The sequence below is a fragment of the Excalfactoria chinensis genome, chromosome 26 (genome assembly GCF_039878825.1).
Source record: "Excalfactoria chinensis isolate bCotChi1 chromosome 26, bCotChi1.hap2, whole genome shotgun sequence".
In the NCBI taxonomy this organism is placed as follows: domain Eukaryota; kingdom Metazoa; phylum Chordata; class Aves; order Galliformes; family Phasianidae; genus Excalfactoria; species Excalfactoria chinensis.
In genome coordinates, this window is record NC_092850.1 from 1,800,532 (window position 1) to 1,827,629 (window position 27,098).

Consider the following 27,098-nt stretch of genomic DNA (forward strand, 5'->3'; position numbering starts at 1 on the left):
GTGCTGCCGTGGGGACGGACCGAAGGGCACCGAGCTCCCTCCCTGCCCCCCACCCCCATAACTCCCCTACAACAAATCCTAAGGACAGCTGAAGATTGTAATGAGAACAAAGAGATTTTGACCCCCTCTCAAGTGAGACTCGCAAAGCACACGAGACTTGGCTCCCTCTTGGCTAAAGGCTTTCACTTCTCTCTGTGAGAGGAGGATGGAGTTGCTGGAGTTCGAGAGGATGCTACAACGTTCAGCCGACAGAAGGACGAGCCCAACCCGAGCACCGCCAAGTGACAGCAGCCCTTGGCTGGAGCCTGCAGCCCACCACGAGCAAAGTGTCCACGCCTCAGACACCCCGAGCAGCCATTCCCAGCACCCAGCCACCCAGCGGCTTGTCCCGCAGTCCATGTGCGGTGCTGCCCACATCCAGCCACGCGTGCACCTCCCCAACTGCCCTGAGGGACGGGGGAGATGCGTGAACCCAACCTTTGGTAACCCCCACAACTCAGTCCAATATGGAGCTTCGGTCAGATCCACCCACGAGGTCCCAAACAGCTCCGGTGGGATGCGGGGTCCGGGCAGAGCAGGGAACGTCCCTCCACAAGGTGGTCCCTGGAGGAGCCCAGTCCTCATCTGTCCATGTCTGCCAGCGGCCACGGCAACAAGTGTGGGCTCTGAGCACGGAGGGATGGGGACAGCAGCAGGGGACAGCAGCAGGTGAAGGCAGAAGCCACTGTGACGTCTGGAGAGCCGAGGCGAACTCGTTGGCACTGCCAGGAATCGTTTGGTTCCTGCACTCCGCGTCGGGGATCGAGAGGAGTCACCAGCAATTTTCGGATCCAAGTGAGTTGGCAACGGCTACGACTGGAACACAGGAGCAATTCTACCCAGCGGCCTTGAACGCGCTGCACGGACGTAGCACCTTTCATCGGATGGAAGTGGGAGCTGCACACACACAGTGCAGGGAACCGAGGCACAGACGGGCGGCTGACAACGCCTTGGGACACTGCACAACTGCAGCTGCTGCCTGCCCTTAAAGCCCGGCCTCCACCCGCAGCTCAGAGCAATGCGCTCCTACAGTGCTCAGGCTCCTCTCTGATGCCCACACACAAATATGGCGACCAAAAGAAACCCACAACCCCGACCAGAACAACAACCGAACCAACAAACAAAACCCAACCAACCGAAAAAAAAAAACCAACAAAAAAAAAAAGGAAAAAAAAAAAAAAAAAAAAAAAAAGTGCAGTAACCCAAATGTTTAAAAAAGCACCTCTGTGCTGTGTGCAAAGATCAAGGAAATAAATACATGATTAAAAAATGACAAAGGTTCACAGTATTACACAGGGGTCGGAAGCTACGGCTGGGAAACGCGGCGTCGCTGCCCGGCATCGCCTGCACCCACTGGGCGCCTCCATGGGAGCCACTGAGGGTCACCGGGTGGGTTCTGTGCTGCCCACGGCCTGAAGGGCAGCGGCACACGGCAGTGCTGCTGTCAGCGAGCTCTTCCCATCCCACTGGAACGGCTGCATCAACGAAAAGGGAACACATCGACCTGCAGAGGGAATCGCTGCTCTCTGGGGCTTCCGTGTCTGCATAGAGATTACTGCAAGAGGCAGAGAAAAGAGAGTCAGCGACCGAGTGTCTGCTCCGTGTTCGGATCGGTCTGAGCCCATCAAATCCCCAGAGCAGAGAGGGCTGAGCGGGGCAGCCTGCTTGCTCTGCGCCATGCCTGGAGAACCTGCAGAGCCCAAACCTTCCCTGCACTCAACCCCTGTCGAGCTGAATACGTTCTCTGCCGGCACAGCAGAGCTCTCCTGCTGCCAGAGCTGCACCGAGGCTCCGCCACAGCCATGCAAGAGCCCCGAGCTGCACAGAGGCTGCAGCAGCTGCTTCTGCAGGCTCAGCTCGCAGGGAGCCCACGCTCTGACCGTGACGCAGCGGGCACCCGGCACATGTTTCACTTACTGTATCGCTCTCCTCATCGGAGACAGAGTGGAGCTGAGCGCTATAGTGGAGCGGGGAGTAAACCCAACTCCTCTCGTCTGTCGGCTGTCAGAGTGGCCGGAGACGGCGGGGAGAATGCAAGGAGAGCAGCAGCAGAGCAGGGAGCAAAGGAGAGAAGAGGAAAAAATAAAAGGAGAAAATAAAAGAGTAGGAAACAATACAGTAAGAACAGCCATCCGCCTGGGGGAGAGAACAGGGCTCAGTGCTGGGGCTCTGCGGAGCTGTCTCCGTGCGGTACCTACCTGTTCCCTGCCACCAGCAGCTGGCACTGCACCCTGCTCCAGGGAGAGTGGCACAACCTCCCCCATGGCCGGACAGATGTGAGGGAATTCTCAGCCCCTGCCACAGCATCAGCCCGGAGAAACCAGGAGACGTGGGAAGCGACTTACCGAGGGGCACTGACGGAGCTCTTCATTCCTGCTACCCACTCCCAGCTCCCAACCCCACCTCCTGAGCCCCCGGTGTGCTACAAGCTGCCACCTCGGGTATCCAGGACGGCTTTTACAGAGCAGCTTGGCCTGGTCTGCCATGACTCCCCCCTTCCCTGCAGGCCAAGTGAGGCAGCAGTGGCTGGGTTGGATCATGGTGGCCACAAAAAGGAACCAGTCAGTTTTAGCTGACAGTCTTGGAGATGGCGGTGATGAGAATGGGCACAACACAAAACACAACTGGATCTTGGAAAAAAAGAAGGGGAAGGGGAGGTGCACTGAGGGAGCTGCTCATCACGGCACTGGGCATCAGTGGGACCAACACACTGCTGCCTCCAACTCAGCACATCCAGGCTCAAGGGCCACAGGGGGAAACTTCTACTGCAAAGTGGCTCTATTGGTTCCACAGGTCTCCCTGTGCCTGAGGGAGAGAGAAAAAAATACCCCTTTGGCCCAAGCCAGGCTTACAGAGGAAGAAAAATGGAATGGGACACTTGGAAGAAGCCTGGGGGGGGGGAAGGGGGGGTTCCCAGCCTGGCAACCAAGTGTCTACAGTGTGCAAGGTACTACAAGAAGCACAAGGAGCTTTGAAGAGCTTTGAAGCACTGGGCTCTGCATGCTGAACCCCACCAATAATTGCAGCTGTGTGAGCAGAGACCGGTGGGAGAAAGGAAGGAAGAGAAAACCTTGCCTGGAGCTTTTTGCAGGGCTCTGCTGGAGGCGCAGCAACACTCAGCACAGCAACACAGCGCAGCACAAAGCTGCAAACCCAGCGGGAAGATAAAAACGGAGCATCCGGGGCTCAGCATTAACCTCTGCCTCTCCTCATCCCAGCCAAGCTCAGGAGCACCACCTGTCCCTGCTTCCCCATGCAGGCTGCCTGATGCCTCCTCTGCTCCCCAGCCTGGCTCCAGGCAGGTGCTGCTCAGGCCATGCTGAACAAATGCTTGTGCCGAGGCTCTGATGGTGCTGCCTTCACCCTCTGGGGAAGACAGCAGCTCTCCCCCTAGGAAAGCGGAACACCAAAACCCAGAGCTCTGTTTGCAGCCCCTCAATGCTGAGCTGCCTCCCTGCATCTTTGGGGAGTGAAACTCTCACTGCTCACCAAAAACCTGCGGTGAGGAGGGAGCCTGTGGGTGACAACAGCAAGGGCTGGAGAGCTGAAACCATCCATAATCCACCAGTAACTCCCAACTCCTTCAGATTTAGGAGCTGCCACCAGAAAGAGGACTGGCCATAGGCTTAAAAGGCCCAGACTGGCTTAGCAGCAGTTTCGGGTCATCTTGGTAGGCTCTCTGGAACCCAGTTTGGTTTCCTGGGCCAAGGGGCTGTGCCTGACATCATCCATAAACGCTTAAGTGCCTCCACCTTTATGGATCTGCTGCCTGCAGGTCTGTCCAAGTGCTGGTGATACCGAACCAGAAGCTGCGCCCTCAGCCTGCAGAGAAGTAGGGCTGAGTCTTCACTTCTGTCAGATCCCATGAGAGACTGATTTGGGCAGCTCTGATCTGCGTTCCCTGTTTCTACTGGGCTGACTCGCAGTGGTCACAGAGGGCAGAACCGTGGCATCCCTGGGCAATGGAGCTGCTGACCCCAGTGTTTCAAAGCTGCAGCTCTGCTACGTGCTAACATGGTCACTTACAGTCCTGGAGGAAAGCGAGGTGGTTCGGAGTCTGCGCTGGCGGGGAGAGTAAATCCAGTACCTCCCATCTGTGAACTGCATGGCCCCGGGGTAAGTGAGGGAAAGGAAACGGAGGGGAAAACAAACAGAAACAACAGAAAGATGATGTGAAGGACAGGATGGAAGAGAGAGCAAAAAATAAACCAAGGGGCTGGACAACTCCAGGCCTGAACGGATCAGCGGGCAGGAAAGCCATGCGTGGGGGTAGCAGTGCCCGTGCCTGGCAAATCCCTGCACCTTTATTCCCCCGAGAGCGAGCAGGGGGATAAAGTGCTCTTCTTTCGGAAGCTGATTTCAAGAAGCAGACCATGGGCCCCCAGGACTTGACGAATCGTCCTCTGCACGTTGCATCCTTCCACCCATCATCACTCCTGGGGCCTCCTTGCAGGGCAGCTGGGGTCTGAGCCTTGCTGCATTTGGGTGCAGCCTCAGTTGAGCTCCAGCGGTTTTCCAGCAGAAAAACCAACAAAAAAGCCACCATCACTGCCAATGGGAAACCCAGATCAGCTTTTCCCTTCATCCCAGCAGTGACAAACACTCCACAGCACACGACACACATTTAATGCAAAACTCAAGGACTCAGATGAAGTATGGGATGCTGATGAGTCAGTCCGGCTCTCTGTGAGCACACACTGCACACAAATGGTTTCTTCTGGTTAGAGAAGAGCCCCGTGGATGTTGGGGGGAGTCCACGTGCCCATGGGCAGGGAGGAAGGCCCTTGCTAGGAGACATTTGCCAGTGGAACAGGCAGTATCTGCAGGCAGCCTGGACACAGCTGCCATCCACAGGCAAAGAAAGAGCAGCCAGTGTTAGAGGGAGCTGTTTGCATTTGGAACAGCATGCAGAAAAACCCAAACAGACAAGCTTGTAAAACTGATTCCTTCTGCAGCTCCCACGAGCCTCCAAATGACTCGGCAACGAGTGAGCAGCTCTGCAGCAGAGCCACATGAGCAGAGGGAGAGCCAAATGCTGCCATTTTCAGGGTAGCCTGAAGGAGCTCACAGGGCACAGCTCATCTCCATCGCCATGCAAGTCGGAGCAGAGCACCTCTTTTAATGGAAAGGTTCCAGTGCCAGGACGTGGGGGAGGGCTGCCATGGGTCAAACCCTCAGCTCCACTCTGGGAATCCACAGAGCAGGCACACGTTCCTAAAAACTCCTCTCCATTCTGCAGAAGCTGCTCAGACGTTGTGGAAGCTGGCTGAGGAACGCAGCCCCAGGCTCCACCGCACTCTGCTGCCAACAGCAACCACCTCACTTACTCCCTGTCTCAGTACTAGACTTCCACTGCACCACCTAATGCATCTGCCTGCAGGGAGAGGAAAAGCCAGAGTTCACAAGAGCCCCACATCAGCCCCACCACAACCACCTCCACTCCGCTACAGCGTGCCTGTGCTCAGGGCCCAGGATGGGGGGGGCCTCTGCAGCACCCACTTTCACCTTGGCTTGTCCCAGGAGCAACACACTGGCCTAGATAAGACCTTCAGCACCAAACAGAGCTGCACACCTATGACTACATCCACAGCAGTGGCACCGCGTGCTTCAGCACCACCAGGTGCTGTTCCGAGTTCTCCAAGGGCAATAGCCCTGCGTTCAAACCCTGCCCAGCACTAAGACGTGAAGGTGCTCAGCACAGTGTAGGGCGGATGCTGCCCCACACATCCCACAGCCTGAAAGAGATTACAGCCTCATCCACACATCCCCGTTCCATCCCTAAGGGGCCAGGCAGAGGGTATCTTACAAAGTATATGTCTGTGACTGGCACGTCATCTTCATCCGAGGCCTGGCTGGCTGGTTCGGAGGCCTGGCTGGCCGTCTCCACCTCTATTGTAGCTGTGGACATGACAATGGCACAGGCTGAAGAAGCTGCTTCTCTGGAAGGGGGAAGAAACAACAGCATCTGGTCAGTGAGGGCAGGAGGGGAGCGAGCAAGACTGGGTGATTAATCCCAGAGGAACTGCAGAGGATGCTCTGCATTAACAGAAAGATCAGGTCAGCATGAGCTGCCATAGACAAAAAAGGGGCTGGGCAGGGCTCTGCCAAGCGCCCCCAAACACTTACTCCTTGTCTTCTTCAGGAGCTACGATCTCAACATCACATTTGGGCTCCAGCTCCACACTGATCTGCTGATCACTGATCTCCTCTTCAACTCGCACCTCCTCGTGTGACCTGGAAACAGAAGGAACACGGGAAGGCTCAGCCAGAGCTCCCAGGACCGAGGTTTTGGGGAACCAAAATTCCCAGCAGAAGGGTCAGTTCCATCAGCTTTTGGTTTTCAGCACCGTGGAGTTGGGAGGAAAGGGATTCATGAGCCAGCGCTGCAGAAAGGATGGGTGATGTCAACCTGAATGCAGGGGGAAAAAGGACAATTGGCCTCTGGGGAAAACACGGGCCCAGATCTATCCCAGTGTTATCCATCAACCTCCCAACAGCCAAAGCCTCCAACCTCTGCTGCAGCTCTGGTGCACTGAGGCTCACTCCGGGGTTAACATCCTATTTATCTGCGAGTCAGGAGCTGTTTGTGACAGTCTTCAATTTAATACCTCTTGCTATTAAAGTAATTGCTTGTGTTAGCAGGGCTGCCTCTATAGTCCTCCTGGGAAGGAGGAGCTGGCAGTTGCCCAGCCAAGGACACAGTCTCCGTGTCTCTGAGAGGTTCTGGCCAGCTCTGCTCAGTCCCTGGCTGGCTCCGCTCTGTCCCAGGGCTGGAACCAGCGGCTGCACCGCTCCCATCAGTCTGCATGGTCTCATCAATCAGAAACCATTAGGAATGGGGGGAGATGCCTGGGAGGTGCAGGGGGAGAGGCCTTCCCCTGAAGCACCAAACACTGATTGCAGGGCAGAGGAGGGAGAGTTTGTGAGACGCATCTTAAAGTTTGTGACTATAACACTTCCAAGATGTACCTAAAAGCAGAGCCAGCAGCAAAGCCAGGTCCTCACTCAGGTCCTGCTGACACAGGCAACAGGGTTATTTTTACTGGTGCAAAAGTATGCAAGATAATTACACGATAAGAGCTTCTAAATCCGGACACTCTTATGCAGAAGGGATTTTTGTCCCACCTTGCCCTTGGCTCTGAGCCACCTCTTGCCACGGGCAGGAAAAACAATTCCCAAGTTCCTGAGAACACCCAGCAGCATCCAAGCTGCTTTTCTGGGGGTCCGAGTGTGCTCAGAGCTCCAGATTCTCTCCCATAACACGTACACTGTGTCCAGATAGATGCACAGGGGAGGAACTTCCCAGCTTTTAAAGCTTGCTTATCCAGAGGTGGAAGTAAGGGACAACTGTGCTTAATCCTAGAGTTAGTTGAATGGCTACATTTGGGCAGCACCCCCGAAATCCAGTCATCCTCTTTCCCATTAAGTAACAGGGGCGATATTAAAGATTCCTTGCAAAACTCTGGGAGATCTGCTTGTAATTAACATTGCAATCAAGGAGCACGTTCAGCCCTCCAAGAAAAGCAGCCTTTGCACAGGTGAGGTGGGACAAACGTGAGGATGAAGCACATTTCTCACCTGCCATCCTGCCCTGAGGAATGTGTGCGTCTCCTGCAGAAAGAAACCAGGAGAGCAGAGTTAGAGGGGGGGATTTAAGACAGAAATCCTACGCTGCACCCAAATCTAACTCCCCACCCCATGAGGGAGATGCTCTACTTAACAGCTGACACTTCTCCCAGCAATAATTAATCCCATCAAAGCTGTGTCTGCTTGCTCCCAGGAGAGATTTAATTAAAATTGGTCATTAGCACTGCAGAGTACAGGGCAGGCTGTCGAGAGCTGCGGCACGAAGAGGAGCAGCAGCACGAGCAGGAAATGGGCACTGAGCTCACCTGTACCGAGGCTGCTCTGATGTCTCTGAAGGGGATCGCTCAGGAACAGAGAGAGATGTTGAAGAGAGCGTTGTGGCTATGGAGGCCGTGGTAGCTTCTTCAAAGGAAGGAGGTGTGCAGGGGAGCAGGTCTGGTCTGCCTGCAGGCCCGAAGTGCAGGGCAGGAGAGATGGAGGGAGAAAGATAAGCAGGTCAACCATCAGCTCCTCATCTGCTGTTCCCCCACGTGAATGCACAAACAGGCAACAAGTTGAGCTGAGTTCATGAAAACAACAGCTTATCCCAAAGCATCCTCTAGAGAGAGCCAGTAGGCACCATTTCCAGTGTGACAGATAGACACTACTGGAAATGTAATGCCAAGGAAGACATCTCAGTGGTAACCAAAGCTGGATTAAAGGCTTGGCTTGACAGAGATAAATATCCGAGTGAATTAAGAGATGAATCGAGTGCTCACTGCTTTGCACGGGTAGAAATCTAACACTTACACACTCAAGAAGCTCGCCTTTCACCAACCATCTGTAAATCCAGCCCAGATGGAAGCGATGCAAAGGCAAAGAATCAGATCCATTCATCTTTCTCTTTCCCATGGCAAGATCTCTCTTATACCCATTCAAACAGCAGAGACGTGCAGTTCTCAGTCCCATTTTTTCTACAGGTGGAAAACCCAACCTTCTGATTGCGTTTGGGCTACGACTGCTGGTGCCAGTTGGCAGAGACCGCCTTGCAGCAGTGACGCAAGAGACCATTTTTACTGCAGAACCACACAGTGCTGCAAAGAAGGGACTCGGTTGGGATGCAGAGGCGTTGCTTCCCAATCCACCAACTGCTCGCACTGCGACAAAACAATGTACTCTCACCTTCCCCCTGTCCTGGTTAAGTTTAGCACCTGCAAAGCACTGCAAGACAGGGAACGAAGAACCACCCAACAAGAAAGGTGTGCATTTGGTGCAGAGCTGGGAGCTCCCTGAGAACAGGGGAGCACTGCTAGGAAAGAGGCTGATCACAGCCAGCAGACACCAACCAGCCATTACCTTCATCATCAAGGGTGGGATAACTCCTGGCCGCACGGAGGTCGTACTGCGTTTCGTCCTTCTCAGAGGGGAGCTGGCTGGCTGAGAACGCAGCTGTTGGACCAGGAGTCTTGACAGCCAGCAAGGCACTGCGCCCTTTCTTTGAGGGAGATGACTTCAGGGCTGCAGGAGAAGAATGAGAAAGAGAAGAGAATTATCACCAACTAAAGTCACTCCAAAGGAACCCTTCCCTCCATAGGCAGAGGTGGCCCCGCTCGCTTCCCAGACAACGTGCTTACAGGAGTTCTTTCGGAACACCGTGTTGGTCATGAATTTGAAGAATCTCTCTGCATAGAAGCTGGGTCTGTGAACTGACACCGTGTCCTGGAAAGGAAGAAACCGCTGGTTCAGTTCAGAATTACTCCTCAAGGCAGAATCTCTAAAGCAGCCGATGCAATCTTTTCTATTCCAGCATTTAGCACTGATAGATCCTTAAAATGGAAAGGCTTAACTGAAATGATCTGATTAATGCTATAAATAAGCCTGAAGCACTGCCTTTCATTTGATTGCATTTGATTACGCTCCTGCTGTAATTTTATAATGGATTTTGGTGATTTTATTCCTTTAGAGACTTCCTGGATTTTTCAAATATTGACCTGATTACACACATGAAATTTCCTCTGGCTTTGCTGGCTGACATTTACAGCACACCTGGCTTTACACACCAGCACTCAGCCAAGGGTCCCCACACACATTCCATACTTCTAATGGACCTGGTGTGTCTGCTTCTGATGTCGCTGTGCTGCTGTGACCTGGCATCTCCCCCTCTCCTGCGTTACTTTGTGAAGGGAAGCTTGGATATGCAATGCTGACAAACAGTTCCTATATCTTGAGGATGGTCTTTTTAAACACACACCTACTGCTGCTGCTGGAGATGAGAGCAGGGAAACACTGCGAGGGGTTTATTAGTAGATAGCTTACTGGAGAGGAACCGCAGTCAATCACCAAACAGAGCCAAGGCAATGCTCCTCAGCACACATGAAGGCACATGCCTTGCACACACAGCTCCTGCTAACACAGGGAGGAGGAAAATGACAGATGGGAGCAGAGGAGGAGAGCTGGTAGCATGACAGCTAAGTGTGTGAGGAGGTGGAGTGTGCAAGAAAACCTGACTGGGAATAAGTCGTACTACACCGCTGCGGAGGCATAAGAGGCAAGAACTATTCCTTTCATCAGCTTCAACTGTACCACTTTAGGGACTATAAATAGCAAGGTAACTGGCACCAAGCAGCGCGAGCCAAGGCAGGTAACCTGCTGAGGGCACCCCCTGCACTCACCCCATCATGGACAAGGGCCTTCCAGGTATGTTCCAGCTTCTTGATGAACCTAATTTCAGGGAGGAAGCAGAGAAAAGGAAAGATTCAACTTCTGGCACGTACTTGGTGCCAGAGCCACCTTCCACGACCCACACAGGAGTGCTCAGTGAGCTGCTGATCCTCACTGTGCGGAGCATAGCTTTGCTCCAGCCAGGAGTTCAGCAGAGCACAACCATCAGCTGGCTCAGGACTGCATGGGAACCCTCCAGGGAAGGAGCAGGGCTGCAAATCTGCAGCAAATCCCCGTCCCTCCCTGGCTCTGTGCTGCCCATCCCAGGCAGTGATGGGGAATTCCTTTAAGAACAACTCATTGTACCTTAGGCAAACAGCTCGGAGTCACCAGCTGTTCTAAGGACAAGATAAAAATCCAGAGCTCCCAACACACATTAGACAGCTTTAAGTAACCTGCCCACACGCCATCAAACTCTTCAGGAGAGGAAAATCTTGCTTTCATTCAGTATGAAAATAGATGGAGCACGCTTAGAGGACAGATGACTGCAGAGGCACCTACCTGTACGACTGAAGGATATCTATAATTCCCACGTGCAGCAGGAGACGCTCTCCTTTGCCATTCACTGCTGGGATTCCTCCCATCCTGCAGGTGAAACAAGGCCACGGTGAGTACAGACTTAAAAAGAAGAGCTGTTGGGTCCTGGGATGGAGGAAGGGTGGTGACAGAGCTGGAAGGAGGGGAAGCTGATGTGGTGGTCAGACAGAATGAAACCTACCAGCAGCCACCTACCCACCCGGCCCATCCTACACAGGGGCTGCCAGCCTGGATCACCAAACGTGAGATATCAGGTCAGCACCTGTGTTGTGTGACAGCTGCTCCACTGGGGCCAGAAAACACCGTAAGGATTTTTCTTAGCTATGGGATATTTCATTCTGAGGATCGGATCTGTTATCAAATCAGCACGAGCTGCCAATAAAAGGCAGCAGATCTGTAAGGACAAAGGTATTCCTTAATATCAGCCAAAGGTGCAGCAGCACCAGCACACAACAGAAGCACGCAAGCATAAAGCAGGCCACTACAATTAGGGATGCTTTTTGAACGAATGGAAACACCAAACTACTTCCTGGCTCCACTGTGACTGATCCTCCACTGAAACCGGAGCAGCTGGTTCCACAGAGTGTGGCTGCCAGCAGCCAGCACAGCAAAACGCAGCATTTGGTAGCAAAGTCCACAGGGCCAGCAGGACAGCCAGGAGGAACCGCCAGCCCCCACGGAGCACAGATGGGGCAGACCCTGGTGCACTGCTCCATCAGTTACATGGCTGATCGTGCTGGGGTGGCTTCGGGCAGCAGTGCCACAGCCCCAGGAGAGCTGTAAGCAGCCCTCAGTTTGAGGTTTACTCTGCCCCCCCCACCCCACCCAGCAGGAGGGGCCCAGGTTTCCACCTACGTGTCATCTGTGTCTATGGACTCCCCCCGGGCAGCCCCACCCTGGATGGATTCCATGGCTGTGGAGTAAAGTGCCTTTTGCCCCACGGGACGCTTCTCATCCGACGTGCTGTGCGCTCCCTCAGACTGCCGCTCCCGCTCTTGCTGGTCGATGTTATGGACACCGAGCAGCAGGCTGTAGTCCATGATTTTAAAGCTTTCCAACACCTGCAAGTCAGTACAGAATTGAAGAGCAAAGACAGAAAAAGCACAAGTCAGCTGTGCAAACAAAGCAAGACCCCGAAGTGTGGGACAGCCCATCTGCGTTTGTGCTTTGCCAGAGCTTGAACATTTCTGATCAGTAAACACCTCTGGATTCTGCAGAATCTGGCCATCCCACAACCCAAAGGGATGAAGGCTCACAAGTAACACATCACTGTAAGAAGAACGCTGGCGCTGCCACCCAGAGAGCTGCAGATTCCCCATCCTTGGAAGTGCTCAAGGCCACAGATAAGGCTCCGTGCAGCCCGAGCTAGTGGGGGGCAGCCAGCCCAGGCAGGGTTGGGGCTGGATTAGCTTTACGGTCCCATCCAACCAACCACTCTGTGACTCCATGATAAATACCTGTTACACGTCACATAGGAAAATGTATTTAGTCCCAAGAGCCCAGCTACAACTGGCAAGACTGCCACAGTTTGATGCCCAAGGTAAAAGGATGCCTTAATCCTCTGAGCCTGCTACAAGATTCAACTCCACTGCTTCGCCTTCATCATAAAGAGCAGCAGCAGGACTTCTCCTGCTTTGGGGTTAGCAGGTTCACAATACTCTCAGTTGTTTGTTGTTTGTCTAACTTTGTTACCCCACTCCCCCAGTCGTCCCCTCCTTACCAGACAGTCTCGCTGCAACGTCTTCACCAACGCACTGAAGGTGTCTGCATCCAACATCAGGCCCTCGGGCATGTCCTGAATGAAGTCCAGGTCTTTGTACGTGGGGCTGGACTTCTCTTTCTCCTTCTTGGATGCCCGGCGTTTGTAGGTTGAGCCTTTCAGGTCGAACTTCAGGTGCATCTTCACCACCCGAGGCAGAATGTTGTTCATCACGACCACGCGGATATTTTTGCCCCCCGACTGCACACAGTAGAGTCCATAAAACTTTGGCAGCAGCGTCCGTGGGTTCTGGTTCAGGTTCTGCAGTGGGGTTGGAAAAAGCACCGGGAAAGGTCATTTGGAACAGGACTCCCAGTGATCCAACACAGAGCGCATGAACGAGGCAGCCAGGCTATGGATTCATCACCCCGAGATGCTCTGAACTTGACATAAGAGCTGTTACATCTCTGACAAACTCCTGCATTTCAGTGGCTCTGGAACCTCAAAATACCACCAGGCCTTGAGTGCAGGGAATGGGATGTTCAGAGCTCTCTGGGCAAATAACCAAGTCCGGAAATTCCCTGCTTTCCCCATCAACAGCAGCTAAAAAAGGGAAACTGAACTGGAGGAGAAAAACACAAATAAGTGGGAACTTCAGGTTTAAAAATAGCCGCTCTCTTTGGCTCTCCTGAAGTGTCAGAACACTTAAAAATAAAGATTAAACAAAACAACATCAATTTCCTCCTCCTCCTCCTGGAGAGCTGCTGTACAACACGCAGATGGGCAGAGAGCACGGACATCCTGCTGCACCGCCGCGTCCTTTTGTTAGACAGCCGCACTCTTAGGAATGACACGACGGACGTGATTTGCTTGTTCAGCTTTGGGAGAGTTTGGGAAGGAAACAGAACATCTCTGCAGGCTGTGATGGGAGGACAGCCCTGACAGCTCCTGACAGACAGCAGCAGCTGCACTGAATTCCCCACTCTCACCTCCCCTCACCTGGCTGGGTGCAGCAGTGAGCCCCACTCATCGGCGTGCTGCACTGTGAGCTGAAAGCAACAGAGGCAGCCAAGGAGAATGCAAAGCCCACGGCCCAGCTCTAAAGGAACTGGAATGAACTTCCTCTGCCACAAGAATCACGGGTGGACAACGTGCCCTGTGTAGGGCTTGGGACAGAAATCTGCCACTGCAAACCCAGCCCCCGGTGCTGGCTGATACCCACCATGTAGTAACCAGGAAGGAGCTTCTGGAGGAATTCAGCTTCTTTGTGCATCACAGTTTTTATGATGAATTCATCGTCGCTGGTGACATAGAAGAGGGAGCCGCTGGCACCAGGGTTGGACAGCTCTATCAGGGGCTCGTTACATAATGAGTACTAGGGAGGAAAAAGATGATGCTTTCAGCCCTAGCTCACTGCACACTGAGCTCTATGACCTTGAGGGCTTTCCCCAGCACGCTGCCTACCCGGCAGATTAAGGGGTAGCAAAGCTCAAAAGAGAATTATTTTCATTATAGGTTAGGTCTAAGCAGCAAAGCTGATGGACAATTTACAATTAGAGAGAGATTACAGTTCAGAGCATCCCAACTGCTCAGAATCAAGCTAATCTTCTGCTTTCAGCAACATCCAGGCTTCATAATGACATCTTATCTTCTCCCATTGTGCGTATCTGTGTGTATCGCATCGAGGCTCCTTTCAGCACAGACAGAAAGATAGGATTTTAAGAGACACGCCAGTCTGCTCTGGGTATCTGTGCTGGAAGGAACATGATGCTCCTCTGCTCTCAGCAGGCCTCGTGCTGCCCTGCTCTACAGATGTGTTTTACAGCCACATCTCCCCTCGCTCCGGCTGGAAACACACAGAAAGCACGAGAGCAGGTGTGCAAACAGAAAGAAAGGGATGAGCGCTCAGAACAGCGAGGGGTGCTGCATTGGGAGGACATTTCTAGACACCAGGATGCAAGATGCAGGTCCTCAGCAGAAACAGGAACACAACACTCAAGTGCAGACGTGCACTTTGCAGTGAGGCACCAACCCTGGGGTGTCTGTGTGGGTCAATCAGGCCCCACGTGAGCTGCCGGAGCATGAGGTGAGGTGAGGAGAGGAAGGCAGGGGACGTGAGGGCCATAATCAGAGAAATAAATGCTCGTCATCACGTACTGAAGGCAGCTTCCAGCACCGCGCAGATTAATGATCCAAGACTTTATCAAGTTAATTATCTCATGCATAATTAAAGGCATTTGCTGCTGTGGCAGGCAAGAGAGAATCGGGGGAAGCAGAAGCAACAAATCAGAGCCGTGACCTTTGCAGCTGAGCAGGCTCTGTGCCTCACCCGGGTTCTGAGCCACTCATCAAATCAGGCAGCGTTATCTCGGCTGGCACAGATGGGGAGCGCAGTGACTGTCAAGCCATGCAATGGCACAGGCTCGTTTCTGCTTGTATGTTTACAGCTATGGTTACCCCTGCCTACTGCTGAAGTCAGAAAAAAAGCGGCTGTTAGAAAGTGGGGAGGGTGGGAGCTCATTTGGATGAGCTTTTTATCCCCTGAGCAAACATGCATGGGACCTAATTCAACCCCAGCGCACTCCAAGCCTCAGCAGCCTGCAGCTCTGGGTAGTTTAAAAACAGCTCTGAGGAGCTTTCCGAGCACAGGAACAAGCCGTGCGTTATTCTGTCTTCATAAGATGATTAACATAACTACATTCACATAGTTCTCAAGTGAGTACACAAGGACAAATTCCCATCTTTGTCCTCGGAGCCCCAGGGGACATTACAGGGTTGCAGCCAGCTGAACACAGCCCCTTTTGCTGGTAAACACAGCGAGTTATTGTCAGGGACAGCGACAGAGGGAACCCCACAACAGCTTGTGCAGCACACACTTGAAGCAGGTCATCCCCCTTCCCTGCAGTGTGAGCTCACAGCAGACACAGGCTTTGGTTGAGTGGTGCTGGCCTTATCCCCCAGAGCTGAAGAGGAGCCCCAAAGGCGCAGCCTCCTCCCACTCCTTGCTGAGATTGAGACAGCCTCAATTTAGGGGTCCTTTTACTGTATTACTCTCAAATAATGGGCAAACACAAGTCCAAAAATACATCCATACCAAATAATCATCTGGACGAATCCCAAAGAGCTCCCGGAAGTACCGAAAAGCCACCGGTGCGTAGGTTTTGAACCTGAAGTCGGCATAATGGTGAGCTGGGGTGAGGTTACTTCCTTCACTGCACAAAACAGACATGAGAGGTGTTACCATTCACAGGCTGCTGTATGGGAGGGATAAACTGAGCCTCATAAAACGACACAAACAAACAAACAAACTGCCTTTCTTCTGTGGCTGGACAACAGCTGAGTGGGATTTAAATTACCTGCCACAACCTACTTCCAAAGAACGCAAGGAACAGCCACTTGCCAAGCAGGATGTATTTACATGGAGAATACAGCTCTTGGGAGCTCTGTTTGTTTACAGAGGTGAAGAGCTCTAGAATGAGCCTCTCCCATCTCAAACTCAGTGTAATTTTGAGGCAGATATCCTACAGACAGAAGGAAGAGCACACAGCAAGGCTAACCCAAGCACACTTCCCACTGCGACATACGAAACGGATGCATCCATAAAGCACTGAGAGCATCCATCTCTGTCATCTAAAAACAGATGGAAGCTCTCTTGAAAGAATCAGTGAGAGGAAAAAGAAAGAACTCATCCGTTCGTTTTGTTTCCTTGTCTCCTTTACCTTGGGAAGAAAATGCTCTCCACCACATAGAAGTCCTGCATCAGGACATCTCTCTCCGGCTTGGAGCTCAGGTTGCCGACTGTGTACCCGATGCCCAGCTGGATGGCCCCCTTCAGGGTGGAGGAAGTGGTCTGGCAAGAAGGAAGGAGCCGAGTGTCAGTGCACACAGATTGTGGCTGTAACACTCCCTGCACTACAGCATGGCCATCCCTGTGCCTTCCATGACTGCCCTGAGCACTGCGTGCTGCTGAACAACCTCAGCCAGCTGCTGAACACATCCAATCAGACCTCTGTCTGCACTTTGCAAGACCACACAGTACAAGGGTGCTGCATAAAATCTAAGTCAGATCGGATGCTAAGCCAGGAAAGCTCAGCTGCCCCACTCCTGACCCCTGGCCCCAACTTCTCTGCCCACTACCAACGTGCTCCCCAGATCCAAACCTTCTTGTAGGTGGTTTCTCCAGAAGCATCGACGCTCCGATGACCGATCTTCTTTCCTTGGCCAGGCTGTCCTGGTAGTGACGGGCCCTGCAACAAAAGGGCACAGTGTCATCTCAGAATAGCTGGCCTGGCCAATGGGAACAAACAGAACAGTGCAGGCTGGACCAAGCCATAAGGACGGAGGGGTCCCAACTGCAAGCAGGTGCACCTGGCACTGGCAAGCTCAAACAAGACTCTTTGATTTATCCATCCATCCTTCAAGACAACAGGGCTGAAAATACCCAGTTCCCCCAACCCCAATGGGCCAGAGTCCATGGCAAAGACACTGAGCCAGGAGAGAAGCTCGTGCCTCCCGGCTGCTGGGATTCCCTGCATGCTTAGCTCTGATTTCTCATCGATTACAAACAGTGACGCGTTAAATCAAACTGCGAGAGGTTTGCTCTTAAAAATCCCATGCCCTCAGGTTTCACGGCAAGGCCTCACACTTCACTGGAGAAACAAGAGGCTGATAACGTGGATAACGCAACCCCGCTCCTGCGTTCACATGGAGATAATCCATTTAAGCAAGATCTCATTTGTTAACAGTTCAAAGGACAAGCCCACACAGGGCAAGCTGCAAAAACAGCTCCTCGTGAAGTTTTGCAAAGGAGGGAGCAGATGGCAGCTGCAATCCAGCAGAATGCCGATGCAACCCACTGGGGGAAGCTGCATGCAGCATCTATTGCAGCCCCAGCAGCAGCACTTGGGGCTTTGTGTCACTACAGCACAGCCAGGCCCTGGCAGCTCTTAAAGCAGCAATATCCAAGGTCACTTCCCAAGTGACAGAATTATATCACTGTCTCTCAGAGCTGCAGCAAACAGCAGATAATTTTGTTCAGACAGAAGTTCTTTGTGGTTTAGCTGTTAATCAGGAGTTTGCAGCTATTTCTGGTCCCGTACTTTGGGAACAAAGGGGCAGCCTCATCTCTCCCTCAAAACCTTCCTACTCCTCTTTGAGCATCCTCCTGCACGCCAGCCTGAGCTGCACCATCCTGCCCCTCCTCACGGCACACCACCACCCTCCCACAATAATAAGCCACAGACACTGGTTAAGCAATTCCCCTCATACGACAATCAGCAACAAGTCTCCTGCACACAGCCTGCGTTTAAGAAGTGGGGCTCATTCTGCACTGCTGCCCTGCTACAGGGCTCTGTGCTGCCTCATCCCACCGCCAGGAGCAGGTGAGGCCCTGCAGAAGCCCAGCATGCAGTCTCCATGCATTGCATTCTTCATTCATTGCATTCTCATTTCTCAGCACAGGGATTTCAAGACCATCTCACCTCGGTGATGGCTGCTTTCTTCGGTGCCAGACCTGAGGAGAGAAGGGCAGAGCATCACTAAAGACAGGCATGTGAGATTAAAACACCCAGACAACAACAGACTGCTTTGCTCATTCAAGCAAGCTGCAAAGCCCACCAAGCAGTCGTGCTGTTTCCATTGCCACCACTGCAGGAGCCCAAAGTTCCTGGGTTCACCCAAAGTCACACAGGCACCATTTCTCCCAGCAATCGTTTTTCATGGAGGTTTCAGCAGAGAGTCCTAAGACCCCACGTAAGTCATAGGGCTGTGCAACATCACAGCCAGCTACATCCAGAGGCCTACAGAGATGCTCACAAAGCTCCTTCCCAGCCACCCCACAATGCACACTGATCACTGGAACTATTGACAGAACCCAGCATCCAAACAGAACACAAAAATGAATCCACTGCTTATCTCCACTGCTGCCTTTGGAAGAAGCCACCATTTCTCCACTGCAGCCAATGGTGAGACATTAAGATTTGGCCTGCAGCCTTCAGATATAGGTCCAGAGCTGGGAAGAGCAGCCAAAACCACCTCATCCCAGTGGTGTTTTGAGCAGCCTGCAGTTCAGCCTCCCAATCCAAGTGCTTTGCCTGCATATGCAAAGCTGGAACAGCTTTGTTTTGGTGTTTTGCTTTAAATCACTGCCTTCACTTGCATGGGTTGAAATCCAGCTAATCCACAGCACAGCCATAAAGCAGACAGGGCGAGCACCAACGGAGCACAGCACTGCTTGCCTCAGAGAATCTGGAGCTGAAACAGCAGTTCTTTGGCCCATGACAACAGACTTTTCTGGTCACAAACCACAAAGCCCAGCAATGGGCAGGGCAGGGGGATCCACAGCACTGGAAGGGCTGGGGTGCTGCCCCACGCAGCCACGAGCCCTGCTAATCTCTTTGCTGTGCTTTGTCACAATTCCAGAGCAGGAGATTATCTTTAATTTTGTGATAATTACAACAAGCTGCTTTCGTTGCCAGCTTTTAAGTGTCTGCTGCTGTACACGTACCAAGTGTGGGATCAACACCAATTGCTCGTAGGAAGGTCCCAAGGCGAGGACTGGGGACCTCCAGGAGAAACAACACTTCAGGTGCACAAGGGAATCAGCAGCAAAACCTCTCCAAGGAGGAAAAAAATCGGCTTTATGAAATCAACTCTAGGCAGAACATGGGGAAAAAACCCTTCCACCGGCTCAACATGCTGACAGATGGCCCTGCACAAACCCAGCGCGGGGGCTGCGCAGCCACGAGAGCCGGCACTCGGGTCTGAGGGGCACCAGAGCCGTGCAGGGGGAAGTCTGGATGCTCAGCAAGCTAATTGAAATGATTCTTATCCGATTTGGTGCAGCTTAGTGCGGGCGGAAGCGTTTGGTGTGGCTCTGGTTGGAGAAGTGTGGGCCGGCCTCAGCCCTGTGCCTGCTGCGGGGCTCTGCGATGCTCGGCACACGCTTGACCGGCTGCCTTCAGCTCTTCTCACCCACACGCTGCTCTCACTCAATCCGATGCCGTGCTGCTCTCCGTTCCCAGCTCTGGCTTTGTCTCCATTGCTTCCATTTGCCTCTCAGCACAGCCCGGCCGGCTCCTGCACTGTAGCCACAGCCAGAGGGACGCCATCAGCCCCAAACCTGCACGCCTTGGCTCCAGCACGTGCCCCAGCTTGGTTCTGCATTTAGCTCTGCCCCTCCTCCAGATTAGATAACCCATTTCTGCTCTTACGCAACACGCTGTGCCAACACATTCACACTCTGAGGTCTCCAGGCCCCTCGCTTCCCATTCATGTTGATGTAGGCAGAAGGCTCAGCAAGGAACCCGCATCTTCAGCTCCATCCTCCTCATCAGAGCCCTCAAGTCAGTGAGCAGCGCAGTGCAGGGCTGGGGCACTCCCTGGGTGCTGGGAACACAACAGTGCTGTGACTGCAACTAAATACATGGAATACATGCAGATGTCCAGTGGGAATTTTGCTTCTGTTCAATGATGATAGAGACAGCACGAGCAAACCCTTTGGACTGGAGGAGGTGAAGGCTGTGAGCACAGCGCTGGGATCCGCTTGGGCTGCCCCACACTGTCTGCTTTAGGGCATGAGCTGGGAAAGGCAAGGGCTGTGCACAGGGAGCAGATGTGTAGTGGGAGAAATAAGGACAGAAAGGCTGGAAGTGCAGCGTGTCCATCCAGAGAGACAGCTGCTGCTCTCCATAAGGGTCTGCTGAGAAAATGAAACGAAGGCAACAGAACTGCAACTGGGAGAAGATGCCAGGAAACAAGCCTTGGCCAGGAGCAGTGCCCCAATTGGCACACGGGGGAAGCAGCCCCCAAACTTCTCACAGATGAAGTGCAGCATATGGCACTGAGCGGCCCGAAGCAATGGGCTGGGAGGAGCAGGGCAGGAGCAGGGACAGGACGTGCAGCAGCCACTCTGAGAAGGCAGCTCCTTACACCCTGCCCTTCCCAGCCACAATGACCTACTTCTGATCACTGTGTGCACTTTCTCCTCTTTGGGCAACAACTTTGGACTGGCAAATGATGCCAGTCACTTCCCTAAATGATGCCCTGATGGCACTGCACTCTCTTCCATGCCAACGCTGCACCCTGCTCTCCTTTCCCACCCCTTCCCCTTGTTCACTTGAGCATAAACTTGCTGGGGACAGAAAGTGCTCCATGTACTGCAAGGCAGGATGGGGCTCTGGGGCACAGAGACAGTGTGCTCCATCCCACAACGGGCACCAGACCCACACCCAGCCCTGCACATCACCACCAGCACGTGGGGCTGCCATGAAGAAATGGTTCTGCACCGAAGGCAGCCATCAGCCCTGCCTCGTATTCATCTGTTCAGTCAGGCCAGGGATGGGGTGGGGATGCTGTGGGGGGTTGAAGCCTCCCTGCCCAGAGCTGCTCCCAGGATGCAGGTGCAGAGTAGCATCAGTCCTTCGGGATGCGGGTTGCTGAGGCAGGATGTGCCCTGCTAAAACGTTTCCTTGACAACTAACCAGAAAAGCGCTTACAGCAGAGAAGGCCAATTACAGCAGGGAACGAGCAGGACAAGCTGGGGGAAATGAAATTTAAAAAGAACTGATTTGTTTCCTTGTCTCCCATCAGCTGCATGTAGGAAAAGGACCATTTCAGAGCGCCTATAGCCCGAACCTTGTGACACAGCTGACAAAAAAGCCAAACAAAAACCTCATCAAGAGGAGCCCACAATAGCTGACATCCAATAGTGGAGAAGGCTGCAGCCGCTCGGCTCCGCTGCGGTTATGCAACCCAGGGGGATGGATGCTCAGCCTCTGTCTGCTGGATGGGAAAGGTGCAGCCTTATCTGAACGCAGTGTTCCTGCTGCAGGAGGACGGCGGAGATGAGCAAAACACGCTCCTGGCACATCCCAGAGCGGGGTGAGCGTGAGATGGGCCCAAGGTCAGCACTCTGCAGCCTCCTCCCAGCCCCGGCTTTGCTCCTCAGTGCAGCCTTCAAGCCCAAGTCTGCCTAAAATTCAAGCAAAGCTTGATTAGGATTAATTAGAGGCAGTGAGCAGCACGGCAGGAAGCGCAGCCTCTCCGGGATGGAGCCAGCTCTGCATCCATGACACTGCAGCAAAACCACGACGCTAATTTAGAACGAGGTCATTACAGGCTGGAGGACTTTGAAGCTATGGCAAGGGCCAGCTGCCCCCGGCCTTTGCTGGGGGGTAGGATCAGCTCTGCACTCCTGCACACAGGGCTGTGCCAGGCAGAGGGAGGCGGTGGCTGGAAAAATGAACCTCACCGGAGCCAGTCCCAAACTCCTGGAGCTGAAAAACAGGCTGGGATGTAGCAATGGAGAGAGCCAGGCCCCCACGGAGTCATTAAGTCGGAGCAGATCTTTACGATGCTCCAGTCCAACCCCATCCCACCATGCCCACCGACCCCAAGTGCCACATCTCCGTGGCTTCGGAGCCCCTCCAGGGATGGAGACTCCACCTCTCCCTGGGCAGCCGTGCCAGCACCCTTCCAAACAAGCTGCACCTACCATCCAACCAGAACCCAGCCTGGTCTGAAGGCCACAAATCATCCCGAAGACACACCTGGATTTTCAAGGAGCGAGGTATTTCCTGATTTACTCCAGCCAAAGCTGCTCGCCTCAATCCTCTAAGATTTAATTCCCCTCTTGCTAATGTCGCCTGACAGAGATTTTCCTGGGGGTGTTCGCACACTGAGGGCTAAAAGGGGATTTCAGAAGTGGGTCGCAGAACTGCGTCAGGGGGGGGTCAGGCTGGGCGATAGGAAAGGTTCAGCAGCAGAGGGCGGTGGGCACGGAGGGGGTTCCTCATGTTCCCTTCCCTTGCTGAGGCCGTTTGTGCTCTCTGTGCCCACAGTGCTGTGGTCCAACTCTCCCACTCCATGCTAACAAAGGCACCTGAACAGATGGAACAGAACAATCCACAGCAGAACAAGCTCCAAAGACGATGTGATGATGTGATGATGTGTGCTGCTCACCCCAAAGGTGCTGGGGGACGCTGCAGGTTTCCAGCACGCATCCATGGCCGGAGCTGCACTGCTGGGGATCCAGAGCAGAACACATTGCCCCAGAGGCCAGGGGGAACTTCATGTGTTGTTTTCAACACAGCACATCACAGTGCGAGTCTCAAGGCTCAGAGCAGTTGAACATTGGCAGCTCTCTGTGCAAAGAGCCCGAGGCAGCTGTGAGGAAGCAGAGCCAGAAGCTGCAGAGCCACGAAGGACGGATGTGACCCAACATGGAGCCCAACAGCAGCACTGCCTCTCCAGCCCCACTTTGCTGAAACGGGTGCGTCAGTTTTGCCAGCACTTCAAGGCCAGCCATAAGGCAAAGGACATATGGGGAGAGCTCTCTTGGCAAGTCAAAGCAACCCAAAAGCAGAAGCTCTAATAGAAACAAGAAATAACAGGCAGCACTTGCCACTTCTGTCTACGATCCGCTCATTCCTCCTTGGGATGAGCAGCTGCCATTCAGGCAGGTCCCATCACTGCCTCCCACAGCCCTCACAGGACACACAGGACTTCCCTGGGCTTTCAGAGGGGACAGAAAAGCAAATTGCTTCTGCCCCCCACACTGAACCACCACAGAAAGCACCAGCAGCGCTGTGAAGGAACGTGAACCTCAGCTGCTCCTCTGCACATATACAGCACCTCACTAAAAGAAACCAGGCCACCCAACCAGGCAACCAGAGCAAATCACCTTCATTTTACTTTGCAAAAGTAGAAACCCACGTTTCTGGGCCTTATGCCAAGCATGAAGGTTTTCCTTAAATCCCGCTGATCTTCAGGAGGACCTTGGGTAAAATCCAGCCCACGGACACAGCTTTGGGAAAGCTCTGCTTGGAGAGGCCAGGATGTTCCCAACCTGATGGAGCCGAGCTGAAGTGGAAACAGAAAGGAGCAGGGTCTGAGAGCAGCACAAACCGAACCTCAATCACCCGCAGGCTGCAAGCATCAGCACTGGGAATAGGGTGTGTTCACACTGTGACTGCAGCACTGCCATCACTGCTGCCCAATTGCAACTGGAGGAAGAAAAACAACAAGTGAAGAGCCAGGAGCTCGGGAGGACGCTGCTAGTTTGCCCTTCAAACCAAACATGTTCCACTCACAAATGAGCAATTTCACCCTAAGAATTCTCTCCCGCTGCTGGGACGGGATGGCAGATTGAGACAACCTCTCTGATTTCATACAGGGCGGAATAAGAGCAGTGCTGCCCACCTCCTCCCTGCCCACCCCTCCAGACTGTCTGTCTGTGTCCCCATCAGCTTCAAAGCAAGCAGCAATTTCCGCCGAGAACAGATCCTGCTAATTACAGCCCTGTGCCCTGCAATGAGCTGCAGGTGTCCCGCTGCTGATGGGGCACCGCCAGAGTCGCAGTCAGTGGCTCTGGATGCAGCTGCAGTTGGTGCAGCTGCCCATAGGGACGGTTCCACCACCACCCCATGTCCTGTAAGTTGCCTCCTTGGCAATCCTCATGCTACAAAATAACGTGATCCTTCTCAAATCCCTTTGTTCCTGCTGCTCATAGTGAAGAGAACCGCTACGTAACGCACAGATTCTGGAGCACCATCACAACCCAACCCTTCCCACTGAGGGAGCACCATGTACTGCCCGGCCAGCACTGGGAACACGCCTGGCAGCCCAAAGAGACAACCGGGCCCAGCAAAACACAAGGGCAGAAGCAATGTGCAACGAGAGTGGCTCCCTCGGTCAGGGCACTGCCCAGCCCTATTTCAGCACTCAGCTGCCTGCATCTGAATGATGGCTGTGCTGGGGAAAGAAAACAAGTGTTAGAATTCCTGCTCCGACTTTTCAGGCTGCAATCACCTTATATGGGAAAATCATATTTATTTACTAAGGCTGTGCATCCCATGCAGCCTTCAACGGCCATGCCAGCGACTTGCTCCCACCATGGCTCCCAATCACATGCTGCGCCCACCAACCCCTCGTAGGGGCTGTTTGATCCCCCTGAACCCCAGCCCTGCTGGCTTCGTGGCCAAGCAGCAGCAAGCAGCCACCAGCCCCACTGCTGCATACCCTGCCATCCCAGCCTCCCTCCCCGGTCCAGGCTGATCCACTTCTTATAGGACAACTCATTTGCTGGAGCAGCCTGAATTCCATTTGCACCGCCTCGCTCCTTCCCTGCAGCTGAGCTGTGACTTATTGACTGTGAAGGAGCTGCGGGGTCTTTCTGAGTTGAGGGCACGGGGTGTTTCTGTGAGTGCTTTTGCCTTGCTGGCTCCCTCTGTCACCCTCTTACAGCACCATTTCACAGGAAAGAGGCATGTGACACCCACTGAGCTGTGCACCATAATCATGCTGAGGACCATGTTTACATTTGATTTTTCCTCAAGCTGATAAGCTCTCTCCAATTTCCCTCTCCATCACGTTGGTACAGATTGAGCGGCTCATGCCCCACGGGTTGGAATTCTTCTCTTATCTCTCATCTGCTCACTGGAAAACAGAAAGGCTTTCAGCAGCCCTTCAGTTATCTTTGCAGAGGGAAGGGCTGCAGAGCTCTGTAAGTGGCATCCAACACTGCCCCAGTGCCTCTGGGGTTTAGTCCATTCCCAACACACAGAGACCCCCACGCATCACCACAGCTCCTAAAGCAGAGGGATTCAGCCCCAAAGAACGTTCTGTCCCCGCTGTAAGCGACGGGCAGGCTGCGACCCGAGCAACAGGAACAATGAGAAATGGAAACAGACCGAAACCAACTCTCAGCCCAATGGGGAATGAGGATTTCTAGACTCCACCTTTGCAAGGAGAGGGAGGAGAACACTCTATCTGTTCTGCTCTCAGTTCTTACTGTGAGCTGCCGGCAATGCGACCCCCAGGACAGAAGCAGCCCCCCAGGGGAACGTTGTCCTCCCCCAGCTCCTGGGGACAGGACACCTCAGCCCGAAAGCTTTTAATGCCCGCTGCACTCAGAGCTCCCCAACCGCCCCCAGCAGCTCCGAGCCCTGCACCAACACCAGCAAACAACCCCCCACGCTGCCTGCAGCTCCTTCCCAGGACGAGGGGCAGGAAGGAGCCTTGCACACACTCAGCTTTTTCAAACTCCCTTTTCAGCCGCAGTGATTGCAAAACTCGCAAAACCTCAAGGCCTTGTTTTCACAGAGATGGATTAGCCCTGTTTGCTCACGAGCGTGCCTGGCTGCCGGCACTACGCTGCTTTCCTCCTTCAAAACGCACCCCGAGGGCTCCCACAGCTCAGTCCTGTGGGGGTCTCACTGAGCAGCAGCTCTCTTCAGCCTTCCACATCCTATAGGGGTCTCACCGCCTCCAATGGGGATCCAAACAGCGATGGTGCAGCACTACATGGAGGTGCCGTGATTGGGAGTCACTGAAACAGGACGAGGTGAGCACAAGGGCTCCATGCACGGCCCCATCTGCTGCAGGTGGCAGAGCTGAACCCATCTGCTGCTGCGGTGCCACCAGGCCTAAGGGCTCCTTCCAGAAAACACTCGGGGCTGCTTTACTGCTGTCCACAGCTATAGGAGCTCTGGGCGACACAGCTTGGGCTCTGCTTAAGTGAGCAGCGTGCAGCTTGATTCAAAGAAATGATGTAAATAGCGAAGCATTGGTGTGGTTACCAGCTCCACTTCATCTCTGCTGTCAGTAAGACCCCGCAGGCTCGGGAAATGCAGGCGCACTTGCGATGGGCAGAGAAGCACGCAGGGCTGAGCACCGGCCTGCACAGATACTCGGTTTTGGACTGAGCACCAAACAACCGCACAGAGACACAGAGGGGGGAACGTCCATCACAGCAGACACGGAGCGCACAGCTACACGGCTCCCCTCCCCTCCCTCCGCGCTCCCCAGCAGCGCAGCTGAGGGCTGTCGGCCCCACGAGCTGAGGGGCACGCAGGCAGCCGGGGGCCGGCGGGACAGAGGATGTCTCTAAATGACCACGAACCACCGCCGGGTTCGGTGCGAGCGCGGATCCCCGCCGACAGACCCGGTCCGGCTGTCAGCCCGCACCTCGCTGCTGCGGAGGGACCCCGGGCACAGACAACCAAAGCCGATCCTACGGCCATTAACGAAGCCCGGACGTTGCCGCACGGAGCCCCGGGGTCGGTCTGTGTGTGAGCGCGGCCCCGAGGACACGGAGCTCCCGCCCACCCCCCGCGTCCCCCAAAGGGCGGAACCATCCGGGGTGGGGGGGGGCATCAGGAGCGGCCCACGCCGAACCCGGGGGCGGCGCCGGGAGGAACCACGACGAGCTGGAACGGGGGGTGGGGGGGGGCACGGCCCGGGGGGGGACTCGGCCCGGCGGGGTCCGCGGGGGACGTTACCTCCTGCCGCGTCCGGTCCCCCCGCGCCGGCCTCCGGGGTGATGGCGCCGGCCCCCGCCACGGCCGAGCCCTCCGCCTCCTCGGGCACCTCCGGCACCTCCAGCTCCATGGCCGCCGCCAAGGGCACGGCACGGCAGGGCACGGCAGGCCCCCGCCGCCGCCGCCGAGCTCCTCCCGGCTCCGGCCGCCGCTGCCGCTGAGGAGCCTGGGAACGATGGGGACCATAGAGCGCGGGAGGCGCCGCGGCCAGACACGCC

The 27,098-nt window shown here is 54.3% G+C and overlaps 1 protein-coding gene across 3 annotated transcripts; it reads right to left on the minus strand.

The window, feature by feature from the left end:
- Positions 1-83: 83 nt before the first annotated feature.
- PIP5K1C (phosphatidylinositol-4-phosphate 5-kinase type 1 gamma) lies at positions 84-27,038 on the minus strand. Of its 3 annotated transcripts, XM_072357322.1 has the most exons (18): positions 26,842-27,035; positions 18,043-18,074; positions 16,723-16,809; positions 16,282-16,412; positions 15,657-15,774; positions 13,785-13,937; positions 12,584-12,883; positions 11,719-11,924; positions 10,828-10,911; positions 10,278-10,326; positions 9,240-9,324; positions 8,962-9,123; positions 7,932-8,070; positions 7,618-7,650; positions 6,166-6,273; positions 5,846-5,978; positions 1,957-2,040; positions 84-1,594 (listed from the first exon to the last, which is right to left on the minus strand). In XM_072357322.1, the coding sequence occupies exons 1-18, from the start codon at positions 26,948-26,950 to the stop codon at positions 1,592-1,594; spliced, it is 2,016 nt and encodes a 671-aa protein (XP_072213423.1). In that variant the 5' UTR covers positions 26,951-27,035; the 3' UTR covers positions 84-1,591. The 3 variants fall into 3 exon arrangements, with proteins under 3 accessions (XP_072213423.1, XP_072213422.1, XP_072213424.1); XM_072357321.1 differs by having other exon boundaries at positions 84-2,040; positions 26,842-27,038; XM_072357323.1 differs by lacking the exon at positions 1,957-2,040.
- Between the last annotated feature and the right edge of the window lie 60 nt (positions 27,039-27,098).